The 27,525-nt window shown below is 44.3% G+C and overlaps 1 protein-coding gene and 1 non-coding gene across 7 annotated transcripts in view; both read right to left on the bottom strand.

The window, feature by feature from the left end:
* Positions 1-27,525, bottom strand: part of BICDL1 (BICD family like cargo adaptor 1) — a 103,477-nt gene that overhangs the window by 17,518 nt on the left and 58,434 nt on the right. For 2 of the 6 annotated variants that reach the window (XR_010108971.1, XM_063593713.1), the window contains exons 3-8: positions 13,747-13,863; positions 12,810-12,821; positions 10,693-10,839; positions 3,770-3,949; positions 2,839-3,057; positions 984-1,127 (exon numbers count right to left, since the gene is read on the bottom strand). Coding sequence is in view for 5 of the 6 variants with exons in the window: in XM_063593713.1 (XP_063449783.1) it covers positions 984-1,127; positions 2,839-3,057; positions 3,770-3,949; positions 10,693-10,839; positions 12,810-12,821; positions 13,747-13,863 (819 nt within the window). In the remaining variant the exon portion in view is untranslated. The remainder of the gene's footprint in view (positions 1-983; positions 1,128-2,838; positions 3,058-3,769; positions 3,950-10,692; positions 10,840-12,809; positions 12,822-13,746; positions 13,864-27,525) is intronic. The other 4 variants (XM_034934625.4, XM_063593714.1, XM_063593715.1 and 1 more) reach the window with 4 other exon arrangements.
* On the bottom strand, positions 27,034-27,135 carry LOC112436832 (small nucleolar RNA U13). The gene has a single exon (XR_003025517.1). It is a non-coding gene; the product is annotated as a small nucleolar RNA U13 (small nucleolar RNA).

The raw sequence follows: 27,525 nt of genomic DNA, 5'->3' as shown, positions 1-27,525 counted from the left end.
CCTAGGCAACATGGCGAACCCTCATCTCTACAAAAAATTAGTTGGGCATGGTGGCGTACGCCTGTAGTCCCAGCTACTTTGGCAGCTGAGGTGGAAGGATTGCTTGAGCCTAGAAGTCAAGGCTGCAATGAGCTGTGACTGCGCCACTATACTCCAGCCTGGGCAAAATAGAAAAAAAAAAAGAGGAAATACTGACTGAAGTGAAAGGCAGGCTTAAATTCCATCTCAAAGACACCTCATGCAGCAGCAAGGCATGAACAGCTTTGAGCCAGGAAAGGAGAGGGGCAGGAGCAAGGTTTAGATGCTGCTTGCTTGGTGCCACCCCAGCCCCTACTCCCAAGCAGCACAGAACCTCTACACATGACCACAGTCAACAGGAAGAGCCTTTATCTATCTCCTAGGATAGGTTTTAGAAGCTCCTTTTTGGGTGGGGCTGCCTATAAGTCCTTTAAAGTTTCTCAGATGAGAATATAAATGTCTTCCTTCAGCGTTCTCTAGAGAGATGAAATCGTGATCAAATGAGAAAGGAACAGCAAGGGTAGCAGTAAGTTCTTCTAAAGCAGAAGAACAGGTTGAGAGAAGTGATGGCACTTACAAAAGGGAACTGTGCTGTAAAGATCAATTGTTCCTTGGTTTGCAAACTTCCCTGCCCAGCAACTGCTGGAAAAGCACCCATAAGTAGCCCGAGGGCTGTCAGCATCTACCAGTCAGATTAACTTTGGCTCTGTATAAGGCAGAGTGTCACTGGAGGAAATGGAGGACCAGCCATTCTCATCCCTGCCAATTTTACTTTGGGCTAAAGGACTGGGTTCTTCTCTTGAAGACATTCAGTTTACCTCAACTTCAGGTCACCATTCCTTGATGATCTGATGAAGGAGAGCCACTTCTCACACAGAAATGGGAGAGAGAAACTCAAAAGGGTCCCAAGAGAGCCAGGGGCAGGTGCACATGCCCTGCACTGAACTGAAGGTTGGGGTGCTCACCTGACTGTGGAGTCGCTGCAGCTCTTCTAGGCTTTGCCTCAGTTTACCCCTCTCTCCCTCCATGAGCTCCCTTAGGGCTCTCGAGTCCTCACTGGTCTGCCTTATCTGTTCTTCTAAGGAGTCATCATCAAGTCTCCGGGAGCCCTGACAGTAAAAGAAAGACAGCCAGACAGATATGGTAAGGGTACAGGAGAGATAGGGAAGGGGGAGAGAGATGGTTAGTCGGGGAGAGAAGGAGAGGAGAAATGGGGGAGAGTGGAGGAATGATGTGGGGAAAGATAGTGGGGAAAGATAGTAGGGAAGATGAAGGGAAGGAGAAAAGGAGGAGGGAAGAGACAAAAGGTGGAAGGAAGAAGGGGTCAAGAAGAGAGATTGTGGCCGGGCGCAGTGGCTCACGCTGTAATCCCAGCACTTTGGGAGGCTGAGGCAGCAGATCACGAGGTCAGGAGATCGAGACCATCCTGGCTAACACGGTGAAACCCTGTCTCTACTAAAAATACAAAAAATTAGCCGGGTGTGGTGGTGGGCACCTGTAGTCCCAGCTACTTGGGAGGCAGGAGAATGGCGTGAACCCGGGAGGCAGAGGTTGCAGTGAGCCAAGATGGCGCCACAGCACTCCAGCCTGGGCAACAGAGCGAGACTGTCTCAAAAAAACAAAAAACAAACAAAAAAAAGAGATTGCTCAATTTCAACCTGCAAACAGATGTTCACTTTTGTTTCAGGCTTGGGGGAAAGGAAGCCGTGTGGTGGGAATAGCACACCACCACATTCTGACAGCTCTCTTCTCCCACAATGACCTGGCCTCATAGTATAATACCTCCCACAGATCAATACGGCATGGTCAGACAGAACAGCTGCCCTTCATATTACTTTACCCAATACAGGCAGAAAGACACAAGTTTTCTGTAGGAGGATGAAACGTGCGGAGAAATAATAGCCAAAAAGCTGGGAGCATGAGTGGAGGGTAAGACAGGGAGAAATGTGTCATGAAGCTGGAAGAAATGCCAGACTGCCCAGGAATTCCACGGGAACAGTCCTCTCCTCCACAGGTGGCCACATCTAGGATTCTAAAAGGCCCTTAGAGCTGATCTTCCCAACTTGCTGTGCTCACTTACATTCTTTTGGCGGAAGCTTCAGATCTTTTACTTTTGCCAATTCACAGCTAACCCTACCACTAGGACCAAAGGGCTATAGAATAGCAACTTACAGTTTTTACTTGGATACAAACTTCTATATGCAAAGTTTCCAAGGAAAGCCCTTAAATTGGAAGCTGCCATTGTCTGTGCATCACTACCTGGAGAAAAAGGCTCTATGTGTACCTGGTGTGTGCAGGAAGCTGCCTTTGGAGCCCTGACACTTGGCCCCTCTGCCTCATCACAGCAGTAGTTGGTGTTCTCAAATAAGGGCTCACGGCCTGGCGTGGTGGCTCACGCCTGCAATCCCAGCACTTTAGGAGGCTGAGATGGGTGTATCACTTGAGGTCAAGAGTTAAAACTAGCCTGGCCAACATGGTAAAACCCTGTGTCTACTAAAATTGCAAAAACTAGCTGGGTGTGGTTGGTGGTGCACGCCTGTAATCCCAGCTACTCAGGAAGCTGAGGCACGAGAATCACTTGAACCTGAGAGGCAGAGGTTGCAGTGAGCTGAGATTGTGCCACCTCACTCCAGCCGGGGTAACAGAGCGAGACTCTGTCTCAAAAACAAAATCCAAAACAACCAATAAGGGCTCAGAAGAATTCTTGCAGATATTTTATAGGGTTCCAGTTCCATGGCTGACCTCACCCTATGCACTGGGTTCTAACCTCCCACCAGCCAGCTCCTGTGGGGTAAGGACCATCTCAGACTGGCCTCTTACCGTGGGCTCCATGCCATCCACAATGCTCTGTATCAGTCTCTTGAGCTCATTGAGGGCAGTGCGCAAGCTGCCGGCTGGCACATCCTTGGCGGACGAGGTTTCTGAAGACTCGTCCATGGAGGAGTCCGTGGAGACGGCTGAGTCAGCACTGTCATTGCCTCGAAGGTGTGAGCACAGATAGCGAACCTGGCAGTAGGCTTCCCAGAGCTGCAGTCTCAGCTGTTCCACAGAGAATTACTATTCATTTCAGACTCTAGAGAAGACTGCTACCTGGCCATCTTTTTCTAGCTCTGAACCCAAAATACTGATACCCAAGACACCAGTTCTAGAAGAAAGGGTTTTTTGTTCTGTGTTTTTTTTTTTTTAACTCATTTGTCCCAAGAAATAATACTTATTCTGAACCAAGTACATTTATACAGACTCCAAATTCTTATTCTCCCTGTTCTCTAGCTTCTTCCATTCACAATATAAAGCACTTCTTTATATCATCAGTTATTTTGGTGGGAGTCAGAAAACAATCAGGGGAATGAATGGTTCTGTATTATGAAAAGCGTGAAAAGAAACCAGTTAGATGGAGAAGATGGATCATGACTGCTCTGGAACTCTGTCAGTATAACAGGTATGGAGCTGATGGCACAAGCATTTCCTAAGAGGAACTGGGGTGACAATGAGTGGGAATTGGCTGTGCCTATGATACTCTGTCCTCTAGCAATTCTGCTCAATGCCTTAATGGATAAGGTGGGTGGAAAATGGAGGGCCAGGGACATGCTCCATCAGGGCCTGCTTCATGACACTCTAGCCAGCAGGCCAAGAGGCTGACACAGGCACAGGGGCACAGCCTTGCCAGGATGGCAGCTGAGCACTAGGGAGGAGGATGAGACCTAAGCAACCCCAGGTAGCCTCGCCTGTGGGGTGACAGGCAGGTCAGCACCTGCTCTCGCTCTTGCTCCAGCTCCTCAGCCTCCATGCTCTGCTCGATCTCTGACAGGAGGGATGTGCTGGTGGCGGCAGAGCTCTGCAGACTCCTCTCCTCAGTGAGTTCTTCCACCTTCACCTGCAGCTGTCGGCAGGAGAGACGCACCTCCTGAAGCTCCAGCTGGCTTTGGTGCAGCTTTCAAAGAAAGAGCAAATGGTTTGAGGTTTACCAAACACAAAAACCAAGACAAATTGACCCTCAACCTGATCATGCTTCTGGATCCAACCACCAATTTATAGAAAAATAAATAGGAGAGAAGAACATGTTAAACTACATCAGGAGATGCACTCAGCAAAATCCAGATCTAGAAAATTCTGACTGGGCGCGGTGGCTCACCCCTGTAATCCCAGCACTTTGGGAGGCCGAGGCGGGCAGATCACCTAAGGTCAGGAGTATGAGACCAGCCTGGCCAACATGATGAAACCCTGCCTCTACTAAAAATACAAAAATTAGCTGGGCGTGGTGGCGGGTGCCTGAAATCCCAGCTACTTGGGGAATGAGGCAGGAGAATCGCTTGAACCCAGGAGGCGGAGGTTGCAATGAGCTAAGATCACGCCATTGCACTCCAGCCTGGGTGACAGTGCAAGACTCCACCTCAAAAAAGAAAAAAAGAAAAAAGAAAATTCTATAGGACAAACAACTCCATTTCCTTAACAAAAACATTGCAAGGGAAAAAACAGATAAAGGAGGAACACAGAAATAAAAAAAGACTTGAGTTATACCAACCAGGCCAGGCGTGGTGGCTCACGCCTGTAACACCAGCATTTTGGAAGGCCAAAGGGGGCGGATCATCTGAAATCAGGAGTTCGAGACCAGCCTGGCCAACATGGTGAAATCTGTCTCTACTAAAATACAAAAATTAGCTGGGCATGGTGGCAGGCGCCTGTAATCCCAGCTACTCGGGAGGCTGAGGCAGGAGAATCGCTTGAACCCAGGAGGCGGAGGTTACAGTGAGCCGAGATTGCGCCATTGCACTCCAGCCTGGGCGACAAGAATGAAACTCCGTCTCAAAAAAAAAAAAAAAAAGAGTTATACCAACCAATCGCACTATGTAGGCCCATTTTAATCTGTATCTTGATTCAAACAAAAATGTGAAAAAATTATGGACGTTTATAAGACAAGTGAAAATCTGAACACTCACTGGGCATTTTATGATATTAAGAAAATATGCTAATTTTTTTGGTATAATAGTACTGTAGTTACATTTTTTAAAGTTCTTATCTTTTAGAGTTAGTACTTTTTATTTACAGATGAACTTATTAAATTCTGAGATTTACTTCAAAATAACGTGAGAGAAAAGGAAATGGATGTTATGAAGATGGGGCAGCACTGGGCAGGGATTGGTGGTTTTCAGGGCTGGGCTTCATTACACTGTGCCACTGTGGAATGTTTGAAATCCTTTGCAATAAATAATCAAACACACACAGGCACACAAAGTGAGATACCATTAGAGTCTCACCCAAGATGGCTAATATAAATAATACAAATAATATCAAGTGTTGATGAAGATGTGGGGCAATGCTGGTGGGAGCAGAAAATGTACGAATACTTTGGAAAATAGGCAGTTTCTAATAAAGTTAAATAGAATCTATATTCTATGATCCAGCAATTCCACTTTTAGCTGTAGACCCAACAAAAATGAAATGTGTACAACAGACATACACAGGATGTTCAAATAACCACAAATGGGAAACAATCCAAATGCTAATAAGAATAAAATAAGTGAATTGCGGTATGTTCACATGTTAGAATACTATAGAGCAATGGAAGAATATACTGCTACTATATGCCACAACACGGTTAAATTTCACAGACACAATGTTGAACAAAAGCCAGACATAAAAAATATACATAAGTCTATAAAACGTTCCCAAACTTCACTGAGGTAGAAAAACGTTGGAGTAGAGGTTTGCTTTTGAGGAAGCGGCAAGTATTCTTTTTAGGGTGCTGATCGTGGTCTGTATCTTGATCTCCATGGTGGTTACACAGGTATGTATTTGTAAAAATTAATTGGGCTGTCCCCTTAAGATTTGTATGCTTTACTATATATACATTTTCATGAAAAAAAAATTAAGGGGAAAAAGAGTAGCTTGGAAAGGAGCCGGAGGTGGAAACGGGAGTAGCATCTAGATAGCAATACCAAGAGTTTCTACCCCCACCCAACCATTAGAGGCAAGGCCCTAGGCTGGCCCCTCGCTTCCACATCAGGTAGTTGAGTCACAGGTGAAAAGTGACTTTCCGAAAACCCTTGTGAAGCAGAACTGGACTCATGACTCCCAGTCCAGGGTTCTTTCCAGTTTCCACATACCTCATTTGTCCCAGAGAGATATTAACAGATGAGATAGTAACTTATTTTGAAGATCTTTGAGGGAGGAAGTCCCACAGCTTCAGTTCTAACTCTCACGGGCAGAAATGTCCACAGTTTTGCCATGTCTAACATCAGTCCTTCATCCTGCACGTTCACCTGTTTGTTCTCTCTCAGTCCTTTTCTGAAGACTTGAAAAGAGCTAATTACTTGGAGACATTCCTTTTCAATAGCTTTCCAAATTGCTCTATTCTGCAAGCCAAATATATATATTATATGCCCTTTAGACTTTTCCCAGCCTCTCTCTCTTGATTTTTAAATGATCTCAGAGATTTTCACATAAGCCTACATTTTTAGAGCTAGCACAGCCACAGAGATCAATGAGTCCAACTATGTCAGGATAAAACTGAAGCTTAGAAAAGGGGAATGACGCCAGTGGTAGAGAGGAGACAGCAGCGCAGGGGTCAGGAATTGTGGGCAGTGCTCTTTCCTTCTCTCTCCATGCTGCTACTTCACCCGCTCTACCCCACTGCATTCTCCATGGCCCCTTCTGTGTGCAGTTCACAATAGGGTACAACTCTCTGGGGAGGTTACTACTGCTGAATATAAGGGGATGACCCAACCACAGCTGCTAAATGCTATTTTTTTTGAGTCTCTGTCACCCAGGCTGGAGTGCAGTGGCGCGATCGTGGCTCACTGCAACCTCTGCCCCCTGGGTTCAAGCAATTCTCCTGCCTCAGCCTCCCTAGTAGCTGGGACCACAGGCATGCGCCGCCATGTCCAGCTAAATTTTGTATTTTTAGTAGAGACGGGGTTTCACCATATTGGCCAGGCTGGTCTCGAACTCCTGACGTCAAGTTATCTGCCCATCTCGGCTTCCCAAAGTGCTGGGATTACAGGCGTTAAGCCACCACGCCCGGCCTAAATGCTATCTTCTTACCTGTGCACTCCATCACTAACTTGCTTTTAATACAGCAGACCCTAGTTGCAGAATTGTCATCAGTTTGCTAGAAGCTAGACACATGACCACATGCCACATGCCACATCTGCCCAGAAGCAATGCTTCCCACTCTTCCTATCTGTGGACTGCAACTCCCCACTCCAGGTCCTTAGAAGACTTTCAGGAAGTGGTGGTGTGGGGGAGAACTTCTTGGGATTTAAATTAAGCTAATTTATTCTTTTATAAAACGCATTTCTGGGGTCACCTCTGTTCCATTAAAAAGAAAGTAGACACTGCACTGGTCTTTTTCAGACCTGTGGCTGAGTTGGCTTGTGGCTCCTGCAGAAATGCAGACTGGGGTGGCTGGCAGCCACTTGGAGCTCTATAGTTCTCATGAAGGGAGAAAGCTGCCTTGCAGAGCCTTAGGGGACCTGGGAGCCTCACCTTCACCGTCAGTACTTCGAAATGATTGGCTAATGGCACCAGTGATCTGGAATAGCCCTAAAGAGGAAAGGTTTGGAGCCTGGCTGCCCAGAGAATGAAGAAAGGATTGGCAAGCCTGCTCTGCGTAGTTCTGGTGGATCAGCAATACCTGCTGGTCCAGTGGGAACTTCTCCAACCCCAGTTTTGAGGAGACTCAGAAAGAAAAACATCAGGGTTACAGGAAAAAACAGACATTCCTAGGAAGCATTTGGCACAATTACAAATGGCATATTAAACTGGCAAAATGCTTCACAATTATTTTTTAGACAACTCCACACACATCTCAGCAGGAGGAAGTTTGGCACAGACAAGTACAAGTTCTTATGTACTGGACAAAATTAGTTCAATTACTCATGCACACTCAAAGGTGCTTAATTAATGATAACAGCAAGGGAACAAAAGACCAGGAGAGGTCTGCACTCTCCAGTCAACAATTGATTCACCAACTGGACAGACACAGGCAGAAAAACCAAACCAAACAAGAGAAGAGTCTATTACATTTAAGAGCCCTTTAAAATAAGAAACATCATCCTTTATATGACAAAGATGACACTAAGTATACTTATATGTATGAATAAGAATGACACCAAGTGCTTTGTGTTTGTACAGTACACTACATTTACGCTCATCTAAGGGAACTGGGATGGTGTGATGTTACGTGATTTGCCTAATGGTACACAATCAGCATTAGAGCAAGGTCTAGGCTCCAGGTCACCTGCTTCCTGGGTTGCCCCACAGTGAGCAGGGCCTGTGCTCTGCTGATGGAATCTACCCAGTCGCTGGGACTAGGCCCTGCACACATCTGTAAGATACCCAGCTGAGTATGAGACAGGGCAGTTAAGTGGCCCTTAGAGGGACAAATAGATTTCCTTTACTGGATAGTAAGAGTTTGGCAAAATACTTGATATATACTGGGTGTTCAATGAATAATAATTTTTATGCTTATTCTCAGGTCTGAAAAAATTCAGAGTTGGATTTGATCAGTTGTTTGAAAATCTGTTTTTGACAGCAGGACCCCAATTATATAGTGACAGAGATCAAAAGGGGGCTCCCCTGGTTGTGACAGGCCTGTTGCCTTGCCTGCTCAGCCATCCCTCACCCTTGTCTGAGGATTTAAAATCAAAGGATTAAGTACATTCCAAGGCCACTAGCTTTACATTACAAATATGGTTTAGGATCATTCAGCTGCTACCTGAGTAAGCTGGATTTTTTATTTCTGTATCAGTACAGGCCATTTTAGCAACAGAAAGGACTTTCTGGAGGACACTGGTAATTAGTGGCAACTGGAGAGTTTCACATGAACTGAAGGACTATAATGATAAATTGTTAGAGAAGATGAGAATTCAGCCTATAAATGCAGATTTTCCAAATCAGTTGAGTACTGCCTGACTTGCTGCAGGTCCTTAGGTGAATGACACCTTCTCAGTCTTGAAGTTCAACAGAAAGACAGTGGATGTGCACATGGTGAGCAAGTGCATCTGGCATGACGGGATTCTCGCTGCTAAAGAATGTACAGCCCACAGTGCTGGTCAGGCCCCTGAAGGCATACTAGTCCTGCCTCTTTCCCCCAACCCAGGTCCCCAGTTCTTGATTTGAAATAAGGACTTTTCACTATAAATTCATGCTGAACTGAAAGTTTCTTTTAGGCAAGGGCCATTTTTCTCTTTCTCCATACTTATTTTCCTTCTCCTCCCATACTGTATGTCAGCAACCCTCAGGAGAGCAGCTTGATAGGGTAATAAATGCTGGTCAGGAACTGACTTTCGGAGGCAAGTGATACCAAGAAGTTATCACTGAGCTACAGGTAAAGCAGGTGAGAGGGTTCCAGTCTCGATTCTACCAAAGACTCACTACGTGACTTTGGATAAACGATTCAGTTTTTCTCAATTTCAGCTTTATGATGTATGCTAAAAGCACCCTGTATGCCAAAGAGGCACACAAATGTTCACTGCTATTATTATCATCAACCTTGAAAAATGAGCAAATTCTTTTCCATCTTGAAAACTGCTGTAAGGCTTTAGCCAGCACCATTTTCTACTCAACATTGACTGAGGTACTACTATTAATATATGGAAAGTTACTAGCTGAAGGTACTAAAAACATGGAGAGATAAAAGCCATTCATTTTCCCTCAAAGCAGTTAATCACTCAGGTGTCAGCTTAGCTGATGGTGCCAGGGACAAGTAATCTTAGTCCAAGACATTATATTTCCTTATCCCATACCCCAAGGCTTTCAAACAGCTTACCTATGAGCCCAGTGGGACCTTCTGTGGCCTAGCCTTTGGGCAGAGACCCACCTGGTGCTTGAGTACACCTGGCTGACCACCTCTGCACAAACATCACTGTTGCAATCCAGTGCACTCCCTGGCATGCACAGAGAATGCCAAAGGGAAGCAATGCACTCCTAGTTTCTGACCCCAGGTCCTCCTAGGCCAGCCCAGCAAAGCATCTTGGTAGCAGATGCTGTACTCTATTTCTGGGAAGACTGGAGTGATGATATCTTTTTGTTTTGGGAGTTGTTTCCTGTCAAGTGTGAGCTTGGGGATTCAGCTGAGGCCCGGTAGCAGTTCCCAAATAAGAACAAATATGGCCATGAAGCAATTTCCTTCAGAAAGAAAAAAAGAGACTGATGAGGCTCACAAAGGGGTCAGTCTATGCCTTTTCTGGCAACTGGCAGAAGCAGCATATAAATCTTGCTGTGTTCAGTGGGCAGCTTCAGGTTTCTGCTCCATGCCAGCCAACTAAATCCATGAGCTTGGGAAGACAGCAGCAGAGAGCATTATGAGCTGAGTTAGAGAGTCACAGGCTCCCTCTGAAACCTTCTAGCAGATTTCACAAATGCTAGGAGGCCAGAATAGCACTCCTGGTGTTCCAGCCATGTTAAGAACCCAGAGAGAACTCTGTGAAACTGCTCCGTGGGCCAGTGGCTCAGAACACATTGTAGAAATGATCTGTGGGTAGCAGTGCACTTCCTTTAGGCAGAGTCGGAAGAGCCAAGTTAGTGAATGCCCCAGGCCCCACAGCGAGACCTCAGCATCATCCACTCCCAGCTTACCCCAGCAGTGATGCTGGCCTCCCAGCCTTTTCTTTTTGGCTAAGTGCTCCTTTTATCTGGCTCTAGTCCTGCAGGACAGCTTCTCTACCCCAGTACCTGTAGGTCCTTGTCATGGCCCTGCCTCTCCAGGATTAGCACCCGGTCCTGTAGCTCCTCCACGGTCCCTTGGAGCAGGTCATTTTCCTCTAAAGTAGCGCTGAGACGATGCTCCAGCTCCCGTTTCCGATCTGACAGCATCTTGATCTGAAAGGGTGGAGAGCCACAGGGGTGGTGTGGAGTTACACCCGGGCTGACAAGTAGGAACTAGGGACTAGCCCCAAAACATGAAGGCAAGTATCTTTCAGTATTCTGCCCAATGTCACGGTACCCCCATCTCTAAGAGAATAGCTATGAAACCCTAAGCTGAAGAGAAAACCCCTCCCCTCTAGAAACCTGTCTGGGAAGGAGTAGGAGTTGAGCTCTGGGGAAGCTGGAATGTGGGATGCCAGGCAGAGGAAGGGAAGGCTAGTGCTCTGGAAATTCCAGAGATAAGATAAAAAAAAAAAGGGTTCCACCTTGCCTGCCCTCAACTTTACCCCATCCTTACAACTGGCAGGAGGAGTGGAACCTAACCTGCTGCACTACTTCTCCTCCTCAAGTCATGAGCACAAGAAAATGCCCAGGAAATCCTCTGGAGCGCCATGTTTTCACACCCCGGGATTCCCCTCCGTCTTCCTTTCCCCGCTCCTGGCCCCTCTGGCACTAGAGGTCACAGCTCAGATCCAGTGCCTTGAGTTAAGGGAAGAGCTCCCAGGGTACAGAAAACAAAGTAGTGCCTGCATCAGCCTGTGTCCTGGGATGGAGCAGGACACAGATACAAGTGAATGCTGACTTTACTCAGAGTAACTTTTACCTGAGCGAGTCATTCGTGAAGAGGCGCAAATTCTTTTTATGAAACAGGTTGATATGTTCGTATACACTGAATACCTAGTCAGTCTCCACATAAGTAAATCTTCTTTTAGGAAGGTCTGTCTAATCTCTTCAGTGTCAGTGAGAAAACAGAGGCAAAGAGGGAAGAGATGCCAAGTCTCCTCTGGCCTCAAGGTTTGAAGGGTGAGAAGCTGAGCCAGTGCTCCCCAAGGCCAGGGATGCTTCACTCAAAAGATCACCACCCTGGCTCAGGGGCTCCAGAAAGCCCTGCCAATTGGATCTGACTCCTAGGGGACCTTCTGGAATCCTGGAGGTCCTCGTGGATCCTCCCATTTATTTAGCAGTGCCCTGCTGGACTGATTCTTAACCAGTTTCTTGCTTGTAAATATTTTCTTGACATGGTTAAAATATTCTCCAAGCTCTCTAGTCCAGCTTTGATAACAATTCCTTAAGGCTTTTACTTGTGCAAGTTTTGGGGACCAACCTTAGAACTTTTCCAGGGGAAATCCTGAAATGAATGTCTAGCTTGTTTCAAGTCCTACGAGATACACTTTTCCCTTTACTTTTTAGCTGTTCTCATTCTCTGAACTAGAATTCTGCTCACAGGGCACAGATCTTCTCTGGCCACCAATTCAATCAGATAGGATGTTGTCCTGGGGAAACAAAGTATGTGGCCTTTGTCCAGAGAGATCAGATATCTGGCCAAACAAAGAAATATTGTCTCTCAAGTGTGCACCTGGGTAGGGGACCAAAAGGAGCAAGCCCCTTTTGTGAATGGGTCCACTATTTCCTACACTGAAGCAAAGTTACCCATGTGAAGACAATTCTTACTCTAGTTGATTTTCATTTAAATACCCTCTGACCTTTAAATTTTCCTTCCCATGAATCATCTTTGTTTCCCAACTTTCAGTCAGTGAAGTGATGGGGTAATAAGATTCTGATACACAACTGACCCTAAAAAAACTTAGTTCGGAGCTACACAAAGTAACTTACTTGAAACAAACAATTTCATAGCTTGCCTTTTAAAGGTAGCAGTGTTCATGGACAAAGCAGGGAATCAGTGTTAGGCCACCAACTCCCTCACCCAGCCCTATACACCCTGAAACTTGTGAAAAAATCTGGCAATAAACATTCCTGGGGATGACCTGGTTCATGAGGGTCTAGAAAAAATGAACGGGTGAGGAAAGAGGAAGACAGGAAACGTGAAGGAGTCAGAGGCTGGCAGAGGCAGGTGAATGGCAAGTCATGCACACAAATGGTCACACACAGGCATGCCAAACCCCACTGGAACAAACTCTACTTACTTCAAGGACCTGCTGCTCAATACCAGTAGGCATTCCAAGGGAAAGGGGGAAGGAAGGGAATAGGAGGCAGGAGGAAAGAGAAGATATTGACAGACTTTAGGAAAAACATCCTCAGGTCATTTACCGAGCAGGGGAACAGGCTATCTGGGTTTCTCTGGTCTGACCATGATGGCAGATCGCTTCGTCACAGTGGAAGGTTACTTGTTCAACCTGGCTCTAGACTGTCCTTCAAACTCTGACTTAGCAAAGGGGCTGCTACTTGGCCCCTTTAGCCAGATACTTGGCTAAAGGGTCCTCAAAAGCAGACCAGGTGGAAGCCTCCCCCAGGGGGAGGCCTGGTTTGGGCTGGTGATAAGATCCTTACCCTCTCTTCACCTTCCACAACCAGATTCTCACAGTATTGTTCCCCTGCCGATACTTTCTTTTTCCCCTCATCCTGGCCCTCACATTCTGGCCTCTCCTATGGTTCCAATAACATCACTGTGTTCCAGGTATCATATAAAGTGCCTTGTATACATTAACCCATAATATCCTTGCAAAAACCTGTGAAGTAGAAACTTCTATTTCTCTCATTTTGCAGATGAGAATAATAGTAGACCTTACTAAGTTGGACTGAACTGGGCCTAAATGGAATAGAGAAAGGCGAGATGCCCTTTCCCACCTCCTGTTTGGGATTGGCAAGGATATTTTTGGAGAGATCAACATATTCAGTAAAATGTAGGTCATTCGTGATTTCAACACACCCGGCAGTAACTCTGAGCAACTTCATTTTTCCAGACAACAGGCTACTCAGAGAAACAGATCAAATGTTTCCCATTTAGTTTCGCACAGAAATGTCTTTCTGTAGAGATTTTAGGCCCTTTTACATAGAGCAGTTTTTTGTCTCCCAGTGAGAAAAGCACTCCACCTTCCAGCACTGCTGTGTCGGGAGGCTCACCTCGGCCTGAAGGCTCTCCAGCCGGATGATGTGCTGGTTGGTTGACGAGTTTTTCTCCCGAAAGTCTTCTCTGAGGGCGTGGACCTGCATGGAGAGTTGTCTCTCAACTTCTGATGCCTGAAACAGAGGAGACCTGCAGAGCTGATTCAGAGGTTATGCAAAGGAAGTCTGTTAAGGTTTCTGCCTTTCATTTATCAAGCATCTCTTTGCACTTTCTATTCTTTAAGGAGCACTAGATGAGATGCTGGTTTCCCATCCATTTGTTCTCTAGTCCAAAACAGGACAAACTCCCACCCCCACCTCTACCATTAATGACCCTGAATAGGTCCAAGACCACTCTACTGATCAAAGGAAACAGCCCTAGGAAATAGTATGCTCTCAAATGTTAGTTATCATTATTACTCTACATATAGCAGAAACTCAGCAAATATCTAATAAATTGAAAGTCTGAATATTTTACATAAAAGAATAAGATGGTTATACCTACTGCCTTAGAAATTCCTTTACTTCTCCCATCAATTTCCTCAAGTGGGCTCAGTCAAATCACGTGCATCTGCATTTCTCTCCTCTACTTAACATGGACACTATTTGAAATTTCTTGTCATACCTGTTAAGATTTTTGCCACTCATTCCTCAAGGACATTTTTGCAACTTTTAATTCTTTGGGGAGTGCCAGCAGAGGTGCCTGTTTCCCACCTCAATCCATTTATGATCTAATGCTAAAATACAGCAAACACCAAATACCATCTGGTGTTGCAGGAGGCTCACTTGGTAACACAAACTCCAGCCCTCCTCCTGAGGGTCCCAGCCCAGACCCTACTGAGGGAGCCCTGCCCACTGTCCTGTGGAGAGGAGAGCCACGGGACAAATTAAGTAACTGCCTCAATGCTTTTTTGAGGCCAAATGGGGTCAGTAAGCTTTATGGGTTCTCTCGGGAGAGATCACCGTGTGCTGGAACGGCCAGGAAAGGCTTTCCGAGGAGGTGGGATGGTGATAATGTTGAAGTGGTAGGCTAGCTGTTCAATGAGGCTCTCACAGTAATGGTTACATGTTCAGTAGTTCTTTTTATCTTCAAGTACTATATAATCAATTGTCCATCTTTTTTATTTTTGGTTCCACATATTCAACAAATGTTACCTCACTGGACTACAGAGCCACAGAAGATTCTCAACCTACAGTGCTATTTTAAAAACAATTACAAAACACAAAACAAAATAAAATCAAACCATACTCTAGTTGATTTTCATTTAAATACCCTCTAACCTTTAAATTGTCCTTCCTATGAATCATCTTTGTTTCCCAAGTTTCAGTCAGTGAAGTAATGAGCTAGTAAGATTCTGATATACAACTGACTCCTTAAAAAACTTAGAAGTTCAGAGCTACATGAAGTAACTTATTGGAAATGAACAATTTCATAGCTTGGCTTTATGATGCAAGGAATCAGCATTAGGCTGCCAACTCCCTCACCCCACCCTACACATCCTGAAACCTGTGAACAATTCTGGCAATAAACATTTCTGGGAATATTTCCCCTATATTATTTCTCCTTCGTATTCTAAATTTAATTTCAGATACCCACTAGGCTGTTTTAGACTTCTCAATCACTTAAAAACACATTAGTCATTCACTTTTGCCTAAGAATCACATTAGTAATATTTACTGAGTACATACTATGTGTCAAGAACTGTGCTAATTGCTTTCCAATGCATTATCTTGATTGTTACCCCCAATTAACAAGGAAATCGGCTCAGGAAACTGAAGGAACTTGCCCAGCATCTCAGTGACAGAATCAGGATGGTAAAAACTTTGGGCTGGGTTGGGTACGCTGGCTCATGCCTGTAATCCCAGCACTTTGGGAGGCTGAGGTGGGTGGACTGCTTAAGCCCAGGAGCTTGAGACCAGCCTGGCCAACATGGTGAAACCCAGTCTCTAGAAAAAATACAAAAATTAGCTAGGCATGGTGGTATGTGCCTTAAGTCCCAGCTACTTGGGAGGCTGAGGTGGGAGGATCACCTGAGCCTGGGGAGGTCGAGGCTACAGTGAGCCATGATCGTGCTGCCACTGCACTACAGCCTTGGCAACAGAGTGTGAAAGCCTGTCTCAAAAATAAATAAATAGGCTGGGCAGGGTAACTTACGTCTGTACTCCCAGCATTTTGGGAGCCTGAGGTGGCTGGATCACCTGAGGTCAGGAGTTCGAGACCAGCCTGGCCAACATGGCGAAACCCTATCTCTACTAAAAATACAAAAATTAGGCCGGGCATGGTGGCTCACACCTGTAATCCCAACACTTTGAGAGGCCGAGGTGGGCGGATCACAAGGTCAGGAGTTCAAGACCAGCTTGGCCAACATGGTGAAACCCCGTGTCTACTAAAAATACAAAAATTAGCTGGGCATGGTGGCATGCACCTGCAATCCCAGCTACTCGGGAGGCTGAGGCAGGAGAATTGCTTGAACCGGAACACGGGAGGTGGAGGTTGCAGTGAGTTGAGATTGAGCCACTGCACTCCAGCCCAGGCTACAGAGCGAGACTCAGTCTCAAAAAACAAACAAACAAACAAACAAATTAACCGGGCATGGTGGTGCGTGCCTATAGTACCAGCTATTGGGAGGTTGAGGCAGAAGAATCGCTTGAACCTGGGAGGCAGAAGTTGCAGTGAGCCAAGATCATGCCACTGCACTCCAGCCTGGGCAACAGAGCACGACTACGTCTCAAAAAGAAAAAATTTAAAAAAATTAATAAATAAAAAACCAACTTTGGCTGTCTTACCCTCAAATTAGTACTGTAATACTATCTTCTTGTATTTTGAAATAATTTTTCATATTTCTATTGCTCACTACTAAAACCAAACTTTACATGAGTCCAATTTAGCAAGGCTTTTCTTCTTTCTTTTTTTTCAATGCTAGGCATTTCATTTGAGACTCTTAAAATTTCTTCTAAGGCCAGCTGCAGTGGCTCACGCCTCTAATCCCAGCACTTTGGGAGGCTGAGGTGGGTGGATCACCTGAGGTAAGGAGTTTGAGACCAGCCTGGCCAACATGGTAAAACCCAGTCTCTACTAAAAATACAAAAATTAGGCGGGCGTGGTGGCGGGTGCCTGTAGTTCCAGCCACTCGGGAGGCTGAGGCAGGAGAATCGCTTAAACCCAGGAGAGGGAGGTTGCAGTGAGCCAAGATCGCACCACTGCACTGCACTCCAGCCTGGGCCACAGGGCAAGACTCTGTCTCAAAAAAAAAAAAAAAAAAAAAATTTTAACAGAAGGTAGGGCTGGCCCATCAGGAAATCACATGCTGCAGTTTGAGTGCATATACTGAATTCAGTTGACTGTTGAGATTTCAAACATACTTAGATGTGCAGAGCACTGGGTAATTCAGGTAGCTGATCTTATTCCTACCATCACCACTTTGACATGAATCACTCAACAACGAAGCCGCAGAGATGCACCGAGGGCTGCAAATCTAGTCCAGCTGGTATAAAATGCTCCTGCAGACTACCTCTTCTCAAAGCGATCTTCTTAGAAATAGAAATTTGTCTCTTCCTACCAGAAAGTTAAACTCTAGAGCCTAAGCTGTTAAGCACTAAGCTATAATGCTCCCTTTAAATGTCTGACTCCTCAACTATGCCCAGGGATATGCACAGCAAAAGCTTTTAAACTCCATTTCTCATCTCAATTTACAATAGCCTTAAGAAGCAGGAATCCGCCGGGCGCGGTGGCTCATGCCTGTGGTCCCAGAACTTTGGGAGGCCGAGGCGGGTGGATCGCGAGGTCAGGAGATCGAGACCATCCTGGCTAACACGGTGAAACTCCGTCTCTTCTAAAAATACAAAAAAAGATTCTCCGGGCGTGGTGGCGGGCGCCTGTGGTCCCAGCTACTCGGGAGGCTGAGGCAGGAGAATGGCATGAGCCCGGGAGGCGGAGCTTGCAGCGTGCCGAGATTGCGCCACTGCACTCCAGCCTGGGCGACAGAGCAAGACTCCGTCTCAAAAAAAAAAAAAAAAAAAAAAAAAAAAAAAAAAAAAAAAAAAAAAAAAAAAAAAGCAGGAATCGCTGGCCTCCTTTTGCAGGCAGGGAGATAGAGGCTCCAAGGGTGTGTACTGCACTGGCCTTTGGCCACCACATCACAGCCACCTTCCAGCCAGGGGGGCCAATCAATTGCCTGTGATGGTGATGGAGGGAATAGATAATCTGAGTTACAAACCTACCCTTTGCAAGGAGCTAATGCACCTTCCAAAATAAATTATTTTCTTCTTTTTCAGAGATAGAATCTGGTTCACACCTTGGACTTGACTAACACAATGAATATTAGTTATTTCTGCACATAAATTAAATAATAACCTCTTAAGTTTATATATAACTCTTATGTTCTAAATGCTTTCTGGAAGTTAAATGCTAAATAAGGAAGCCTTAGCTCTGGAATGAATTTCAGAGGTTCTTTGAAGAACCTTTGAAGAAGTGGGAGAGTTAGCCAGGGTAACAGCAGTCTCTCTGAAGGGATACACTGTGCTCCTGAGAGCAGGGGTATCGTGGAAAGACAAAAAATTGAGTCAAATGGGCCAGGCGCGGTGTAATCCCAGCACGTTGGGAGGCCAAGGTGGAAGGATCGCTTGAGCTCAGGAGTTCGAGACCAGCCTGGACAATATGGTGAAACCCTGTCTCTACAAAGTTACAAGTCCTAGTAGTACTTGTCCATGAAATTTCTCTGTAATAATTGGGAACCTGTCATCCATGATAATGTCCTCTAAATATACAACCACAGCATCAAATTCTGCATCAGAGGTGGAGGAGGACAGCCTGAAGCTCTCTTCCTCTAAGGCATCCATTGCTGTTACCATTCCCACCTGCGTGGGCGAGAGCACCACTGGGCTCCTATCCAACCCAGGGCTTGGCACAGGGCCCAGCCTCCCCTCTGCTCTGTAGAGCCCTAACCTGCATCAGGGGCAGGCGGTCGGCTGGGAGGAGGCATTGCTGACCAGGCCACAGACTGCTCACTCACTGTCCAGCAGGGTCAGTGCTCATGCTCGAGGCCTGGCCTCAGGTTCCCCAGCTGCAGCCACTCTCCTGCCAGGTCTCCACATCCATCTAGGACCCTCTGCCCAAATCTTTCTTTCACTCTTTCTCTTTCACTTTTTTTTTTTTTTTTGAGACGGAGTCTCGCTCTGTCACCCAGGCTGGAGTGCAGTAGCGCGATCTCGGCTAACTGCAACCTCTGCCTCCCAGGTTCAAGCAATTCTCCTGCCTCAGCCTCCTGAGTAGCTGGGATTACAGGCGCACTAACATGCCCAGCTAATTTTTGTATTTTTAGTAGAGACAGGGTTTCACCACGTTGGTCAGGCTGGTCTCGAACTTCTGACCTAGTGATCCGCCCACCTTGGCCTCCCAAAGTGCTAGGATTACAGGCGTGAGCCACTGCGCCCGGCCTCAATTCATTCTTATAGCAGAAAATGGCAGACACAAGTCTTATAGTTTACTTATCAAAATGATGAGTTTTGGCTACCATGCCTAACTTAGCAGCCAGTAATTACTTGTGGCAAAAAACATTTGAAATCATAGGTGAATATAAAATAGATGGCAAGACTTTAGTTACAGCATTTTTCTTTCCATTTTAAACTCAGGTTTCTTTCTATGATAAAAGTTACAACTGTTCAGAGTAAAAAAAAGTAAAGAAAACTGAAGAATTAAAATGAAAGTTAAAATCTCTACTTACTCCTAGTATTAGTGCCACCCACCACAGGTAATCACTATTAGATCTTTCTTGGGAGTCCTTTTAGAAATTTTCTATTCATATGTATGTATCTATGTAGATCTACCTTATTCTAATTTAACTAGTCCCTACTGATGAGCATTTCGAGTGTTCCAATTTTTTTTGCTATTATGAACATTGCTCCAAAAAATATCTTTGTTCACCCATCTTTGTGCTTGTGGGTAATTTTCCATAACCGGAATCACTGGGTAAAAGAATACGCACATTCACTCTGAACAAGGTATTGCAAAACAGTCCTCTAAAAAGGTTGCATCAATTTATATCCCTATCAACAGTACAAATACACCTGATGCCTGTTTCTCAATACTCTGCCACCATTGGGTATTATGAAATGTTTTAATCTTTAGATACTTATTTTTTGTTTGTTTGTAGATACTTATTTCTAATATCTTCAAAACTTACGTCTCTTTTACTTTCACTGAATACAGATTGCATGATGAAGCAAAAAACATTTGAAAAATATCTCTAGTTCTGTTACAGAATGCTAAAAATTTTAACGCACACTCCCAAAACTATCTGAAATAAACTCTTTTTATAATTTGCTTGGGTTACTATTATTTAATGAATCCTCAAGTTGGCAAAACAAAGTAACAGTGTGTTCCTTTTCCTGTTGGTCAGAGTACCATCTAGGACAGATTACTTCCTCCCCACTGAACAAAGCTGTTTCATCATTACTTTGCTTGTGGACATGATTAATAACATATGAACATTTCCCCAAACTAGAACCTTTAGATTAAGCTTGTTTAAACTTGCCAAAGCAGAACTGTTCACTACACACTTCCTTGTTAAATGGAGGGAAGGAAATTGCATTATTTACACGAGTATCCAGTTTACTTATTTGTTGAAAGAAAACAAATGAACTAATAAACTTAGAAATTATCATAGGAAAGATCTACTATTTTAATATTTTGCCTGAATAATTGAGTTTTACCTTAAGAGAGAAATTCTCAAACTTTCTTTTGCCAGGGCATGATGGATAATGGGCACCTTTTGGGGTGGCAGTGACAGTGACAATGAGGATGACGACATTTATTTTAAAATTTAAATGTAACAAAATCCCACTGCAGAATATGGGTATTTTAAAAATGCTGCTAGCATTTTATTTTTTCCCCAATCTTTCTACATATATGTGTGTGTACAATTACTTACAATCCTACTGTTATAATTTTTTACTTAGCATTGTATCAATAGCATTCCTACTTTATTATTATTATTTGAGATGAAGTCTTGCTCTGCTGCCAAGACTGGAGTGCTGTCACGTGATCTCGGCTCACTGCAACTTCCGCCTCCCAGGTTCAAGTGATTCTCCTGCCTCAGCCTTCTGAGTAGCTGGGACCACAGGTGTGTGCCACCATGCCCGGCTAATTTTTTTTTGCATTTTTAGTAGAGATGGAATTCCTTCATGTTGGCCAGGCTGGTCTCAAACTCCTGATCTCAAGTGATCCGCCCACCTCAGCCTCCCAAAGTGTTGGGATTAGGCGTGAGCCACCACACCCGGCCTATTATTAATCCTCATTTTATATGATTGTAATATTCCATCAAGTATTTCTTTTACCATTCCCTTATTATTAGGCACGTGGGATTTCCCCATATTTTGCAATTATAATGCATTGATGAAGACATGTCACTGGCGTAGTGGTAGAAAAACTTACCTGAGTAGAAGTAGACTGGACAAGCTTACTGTGTCAGCAAGGTAGATTAATACTCTTCAGAAAAGAAAACCTGGCCAGTTAGCTCATGCCTGTAATCCCAGCACCAATTTGGGAGGCTGAGGTAGGCAGATCACTTGAGGTCAGGAGTTCCAGACCACCCTGGCCAACATGCAGAAACTCTATCTCTACTAAAAAAGCAATAAAATTAGCCGGGGGTGGTGGTGCACACCTGTGGTCCCAGCTACTCGGGAGGCTGAGGCAGGAGAATCGCTTGAACCCGGGAGGTGGAGGTTGCAGTGAGCTGAGATCACACAACTGCACTCCAGCCTGGGCGACAGAGCGAGACTCTGTCTCAAAAAAAAAAAAAAAGTTACAATTTTTTGGGGATTATAGGTGCCCACCACCATGCCTGGCTTATTTTTTAAATATTTTTAGTAGAGACAGGGTTTCACCATGTTGGTCAGGCTGGTTTCAAACTCCTGACCTCAGGTGATCCGCCCAGCTTGGCCCCCCAAAGTGCTGGGATTACAGGGGTGAGCCACTGCACCTGGCCTTACAGTTTTTTATATACACAAATGAGAAGTCTGATAAACATACATGTATTTATGAGCATACATATACTTATTCCCTAGCTCTGTCCTCTGAGAGGACCTACATACAATGACACTCTAGTAGCAATACACGCATAGCACTCAAATCTTGCTTTCCAAATACTATTCTCTAATAAATGAACGAAGGCTCCTTGGAGAAAAGGCTAGTTTCAGGGTTGGGGCAGGAAAAATACAGGATGAGCCTGGAATATCTCATGGTACTGGAAAGTAAGAAGTGCTCAAAAAAATGATGGTGGCACATGAAAAAATAATGGTTGACACAGGAGTGGATCTGAAGGAGCTCCTAATGGCTAAGGCCAGGACCATTTAATCAATAAACAAATAATGACAGTAATGGATTATAATACATAGGATGAATATTCCCGAGTCTACACTGATAAACAATTCAATCAACAAACGGGGAAAAGGGCTCTTCTCCCTTACAGAATAGATGTAGAAGAAATGATGAAAATAGAAGGCGCAGTAGCTCATGCTCTAATCCCAGCACTTTGGAAGGCCGAGGCGGGTGGATCACCTGAGGTCAGGAGTTTGAGACCAGCCTGACCAATATGCAGAAACCCTGTCTCCACTAAAAATACAAAATTAGCCAGGCATGGTGGCACATGCCTGTAATCCCAGCTACTCGGGAGGCTGAGGCAGGAGAATTGCTTCGCTTGAACCCAGGAGGCAGAGGTTGTGGTGAGCCGAGATTGCGCCATTGCACTCTAGCCTGGGCAACAGGAACAAAACACCTCAAATAAAAGAATGAAAATCAGGCTGGCTGCGGTAGCTCACGCCTGTAATCCCAACACTTTGGGAGGCCAAGGTGGGTGGATCATTTGAGGTCAGGAGTTTGAGACCAGCCTGGCCAACACGGTGAAACCCCACCTCTACTAAAAATACAAAAATTAGCCAGGTGTGGTGGCGGGTGCCTGTAGTCTGTAGTGCCCAGCTACTCAGGAGGCTGAGGCAGGAGAATCGCTTGAACCTAGGAGGCAGAGGTTGCACTGAGCCAAGATTGTGCCCTGCACTCCAACCTGGGTGACAAAGCGAGACTCTGTCTCAAAAAGAAAACAAAAGAAAATCATCATTAGGCAAGCATCACAGTAATTGCTGCAGGCAAGACCAGAGAACGAATGCTAAAATTTGTGGGCAAAAGTTTCATGAGAAACAGGATATTTTCATATCCTCAAAGTATCTCTTCATAAGATTTACTGATTTATTAATAACAAAGGGAAAAATCATTTATAGTGGGGAGCCTGGCAAACACTACCTTAACCAAGCAGTCAACATCACATGTCCTCCATATGATGTACTGAGAAGGGCCCAACCGTAATTTTGTGCTATTCTCGGCAAGACTGAAAAACCTCAATCTAATTATGACAAAACATTAGACAAACCCAAATGAATGACTTTGTACCAAATAATTGATCAATAGTCTTCAAAAGTATCAAGTTCAAGAGAAACAAATACTATTCAGAATGAACTGTCATCAATTAAAATGAAAGAAAAAGAGAAACAGAGAAAGAGAAAGAGAGAAAGGAAGGAAGGAGAAAGAAAAAGAAAGAGAGAGAGAGAGAAGGGGAGGGGAGGGGCGGGGAGGGAAAGAAAAACAAGGCATGCCTGTAATCCCAGCACTTTGGGAGGCCAAGGTGGGCAGATCACGAGGTCAGGAGTTCAAGACCAGCCTGGCCAACATAGTGAAAACCCGTCTCTACTAAAAATACAAAAAAAATTAGCTGGGTGTGGTGGCGGGCAACTGTAGTCCCAGCTACTTGGGAGGCTGAGGCAGGAGAATCACATGAACCGGGGAGGCAGAGGTTGCAGTGAGCCGAGATCATGCCACTGCACTCCAGCCTGGGCAACACAGCGAGACTCTGTCTCAAAACAACAACAACAAAGACTGAGAAACTGGCAGAGATTGGAGGAGAGAAAAGAAACATGACAACCAAGTGCAACATGGAAGCCTGAACTGGATTCTGGAGCAGAAAAAGAACATTTGTGGGAAAACTGACAAAATTCCAATAGGTATGTAGATTAGTTAATAGTAGTGTCTCAATATTAATTTTCTGGTTTTGATAACTGCACTATGATTACAAAAGATGTTAACATTAGGGGGAGCTAGATGAAGGGTATTTGAGAATCCATATTGCTTTTGTATTTTCTTTTTTAAGCCTAACTTTTTAAAATCCTAGACTAGTTGTGCCCCCAAGACACTTAACAGAAGAAAACGCAAATCCTCTTTGGAGGATGGTACCTTCAATCCAAAGATCAAATAATCTCCATAAATAGTTTTCTAATAAAAACAATATTATAGTAAAAAAAATTAAAAACAAACATGTATCCATGGAAACAAGGACTCATTAGGAAGTACTGGTAGAAACAGATTCATAAAAACTTCACATCCTGATATTATCAGATATAGATTATAAGACAATGCTGCTATGTTTAGAGAAATAAAAGATTAAAAATATCTCCAGGGGGCTGGGCTCAGTGGCTCACGCCTGTAATCCTAGCACTTTGGGAGGCTGAGGCAGGCAGATCACGAAGTCAGGATTTTGAGACCAGCCTGGCCAACATGGTGAAATCCCGTCTCTAGTAAAAATACAAGAATTAGCCAGGTGCGGTTGTGTGTGCCTGTAATCCCAACTACTTGGGAGGCTGAGGCAGGAGAATTGCTTGAACCCGGGTGGTGGAGGTTGCAGTGAGCCGAGATCACGCCATTGCACTCCAGCTCTAGGCACTCCAGTTCTGGGCTACAGAGCAAGACTCTGTCTCGGGGGAAAAGAAAAAAAATCTCCAGGGAAGAGGAAAATGTAAAGTACAACCTTCTCAGATTTGGAAAAGATCCAAGATATCTAGAAATACAAAATAATAACTTAAAATTAAAAACCCAGGCCAGGCGCAGTGGCTCACGTCCGTAATCCCAGCACTTTGGGAGGCCAAGGTGGGAAGATCACTTGAGGCCAGGAGTTCAAGACTAGTCGAGGCAACATTGAAGAATTCTGTCTCTAATAAAAATTAGCTGTGCGTAGCACACAACTGTTAATCCCAGCTACTTGGGAGGCTGAGGCATGAGAATTGCTTGAACCTGGGAGGCAGAGGTTGCAGTGAGCCAAGATCGTGCCACTGCATTCCAGCCTGGGCAACAGAGTAAGACTCTGTCTCAAGCAAAAACAAAAAATGTCACAAAACCCAATGGGTAGTATCAAAATTAAAGACTTCTAAGCATTAGAAGACATCATTAAGAAAATAGATCTAGGCCAGGCGTGGTGGCTTACGCCTGTAATCCCAGCACTTTGGGAGGCTGAGGCAGGTGGATCACGAGGTCAGGAGATCGAGACCATCCTGGCTAACACGGTGAAACCCTGTCTCTACTAAAAACACAAAAAAATTAGCTGGGCGTGGTGGCGGGCACCTGTAGTCCCAACTACTTGGGAGGCTGAGGCAGGAGAATGGCGTGAACCCAGGAGGTGTAGCTTGCAGTGAGCCGAGATCACGCCACTGCACTCCAGCCTGGGCGACAGAGTGAGACTCCATCTCAAAAAAAAAAAAAAAAGAATAGATCTATAAAGCTCAGACTGGGAGAAAATGTTTATAACACATATATCTGACTTGTATTCAGAATATATAAAAACCTCTAACTCAATAAAAAGACGCGTAATTTTTTAAATGAGCAAAACATTTGAACAGATACTTCAAAGACAAAAATAAATGAATGGCCAATAGGCACATGAAGAAGTGCTCCACATCATTAGTGACCAGGGAAATGTAAATTAAAACCACAATGAGATACCACTACATACTCATAAGAAGGCTACAATTAAAAGGAACAACAACACAAAATACTGGGAATGTCAACAACTGGAATTCCCACACACTGTTGGTGGGAGTGTAAAATGGCATAACCTACTTTGGAGGAATAAAAAGCTTTCCAGTTTCTTCTTAACCTAATGGACAGAGTTTAAGAACACATGTGACAACTGAAGAGAAAATTACCAAATTGGAAGACTAGTCAGAAGGAATTATCTACACTACAATACAGAGATAAAGATGGAAAATAGAAGCACTACGTTAGTATAGTCCCCATAAGTTTAAACTGCAGTTCCAGAAAGGACAGAGTGAATGGGACCGAGGCAATACTTGATGAGATAATGGCTGATAATCTCCTAACAATGAAAGACACCAATTCACAAACTCAAGATGCCCAATGAAAACAAAGCAGAAGAAATAAAACGAAATCCACACCTAGATGTATCATAAAGAAACTGCAGAGCGCCAGACTAAGATAATCTGAAAAAGAAGATAAAAGACAACCTTTCCAGAGAAAACACTTGGTTCCCCTAACGACCACGAATACGGCCCATGTTAGCAGATCTCTTTAAAATAAAAAGACACATATAAAAATGTAATATGAAAAGACATTTTCTTGCTGAAATCTTTTAGTACTTCCCTATTACAAACAGGCACAAAAAGCCTTCCAAGGCCAGTCACCTGCCAACCTTCTATCTCCTGTAACTCTGTCCCCTTTATCCTTGTTCTTTTCCTAGGCATGCTTCTTCCCTATTTTTCACAGGACTAACTCTGTCTTTCTAGGCTTAGCTATAGCATCATCTCTTCCCAGAAGCTTTCTGTGCTCCTTGGCATTCCAGAGGGACCCTCCTTTGCGTTCTCAGAGCACCCCAGGCACAAACTCTAGCAGAGGACATATTACATTTTATGAGTTATCTTCTTATGAGTCCTTCACCTCATTTGAAGCTTTTTAAGGACAGTGACAGCGTCTAATTCATTTTTGCATTCCCAGTAGCTAGTCCAGTACCTGGCCAAGAAATGCCTGAACTGAACTGAATGAAGGATCTTTCAAGGCTGAAACAAACTGTCCTTGAGAAATAAAAGTTTAAAGGTACAGTAGGTAACTACAGAATGAAAATAAGAAAAAAATCTCCAAGAAACTAGAGTAGACACACAGACCCCAAATTAAAAAAAAATGTCAACAAAAGTTTAATAAGCCTTTCTGTGTGGCTAGATTTATCCTAGGTACTGGGGATGAAACAGAGAAGGCAGATCTGGTACCATCTTAGATTTCAAGGATGTCAGAGCTGGACCTTACCAAAATAAAAGAAAATCAGTTATGTGAACTCCTTCATTAAACAGATGAGGAAACTGAGGCCCAGAGGAGATGCCTTGGTCACAGAGTGAGTAAGGGATAGGTAACCAAATGAGATAGGGAAAAAATGGAAAAGCAAATCACAGGAAACAAGAACCTGTAATTTTTTTTTCCCACATCAGACAGGCAATGTGCTGACACTATAATAAGGTTTGAGGAAGACACACCTCAAACAAGTGTGAAAGCCCAATCATCATGTTTATGAACTACAAAAAGATCAAGGACCTGTAATTTTAACAGCAATGCACTTGACAGTGAAAGGCTAAAGGAGAAGAAACTAAAACAAAACTTAAGCTTAGCAGAATCCAGATGTTTGCAAATATGGAGGTTGTATTATCTTAACAATCAGGAGAAATAAAGCCTAAGAGTTCAAGGCTACGGCAAGCTATGATCGTGCCTGCAAATAGCTACTGTACTCCAGCCTGAGCGACACAGTGAGACCTCTCCCTCTTAAAAAAAAAAAAAAAGGTAAATTCATAAGACATCAACATCTAGGGAGAAAGGTGAAAGAAAAAAAACTGTGTTGGTAACATCAAACAAAGATCAGGAATTTCAGTAATAATGAGGCTGGGGAGAGTGATATAATAATCATAACAAATTTCAGAAAG

The sequence above is a fragment of the Pan paniscus genome, chromosome 10 (genome assembly GCF_029289425.2).
Source record: "Pan paniscus chromosome 10, NHGRI_mPanPan1-v2.0_pri, whole genome shotgun sequence".
Classification (NCBI taxonomy): domain Eukaryota; kingdom Metazoa; phylum Chordata; class Mammalia; order Primates; family Hominidae; genus Pan; species Pan paniscus.
This window is presented reverse-complemented; position numbering and strand designations above follow the sequence as displayed.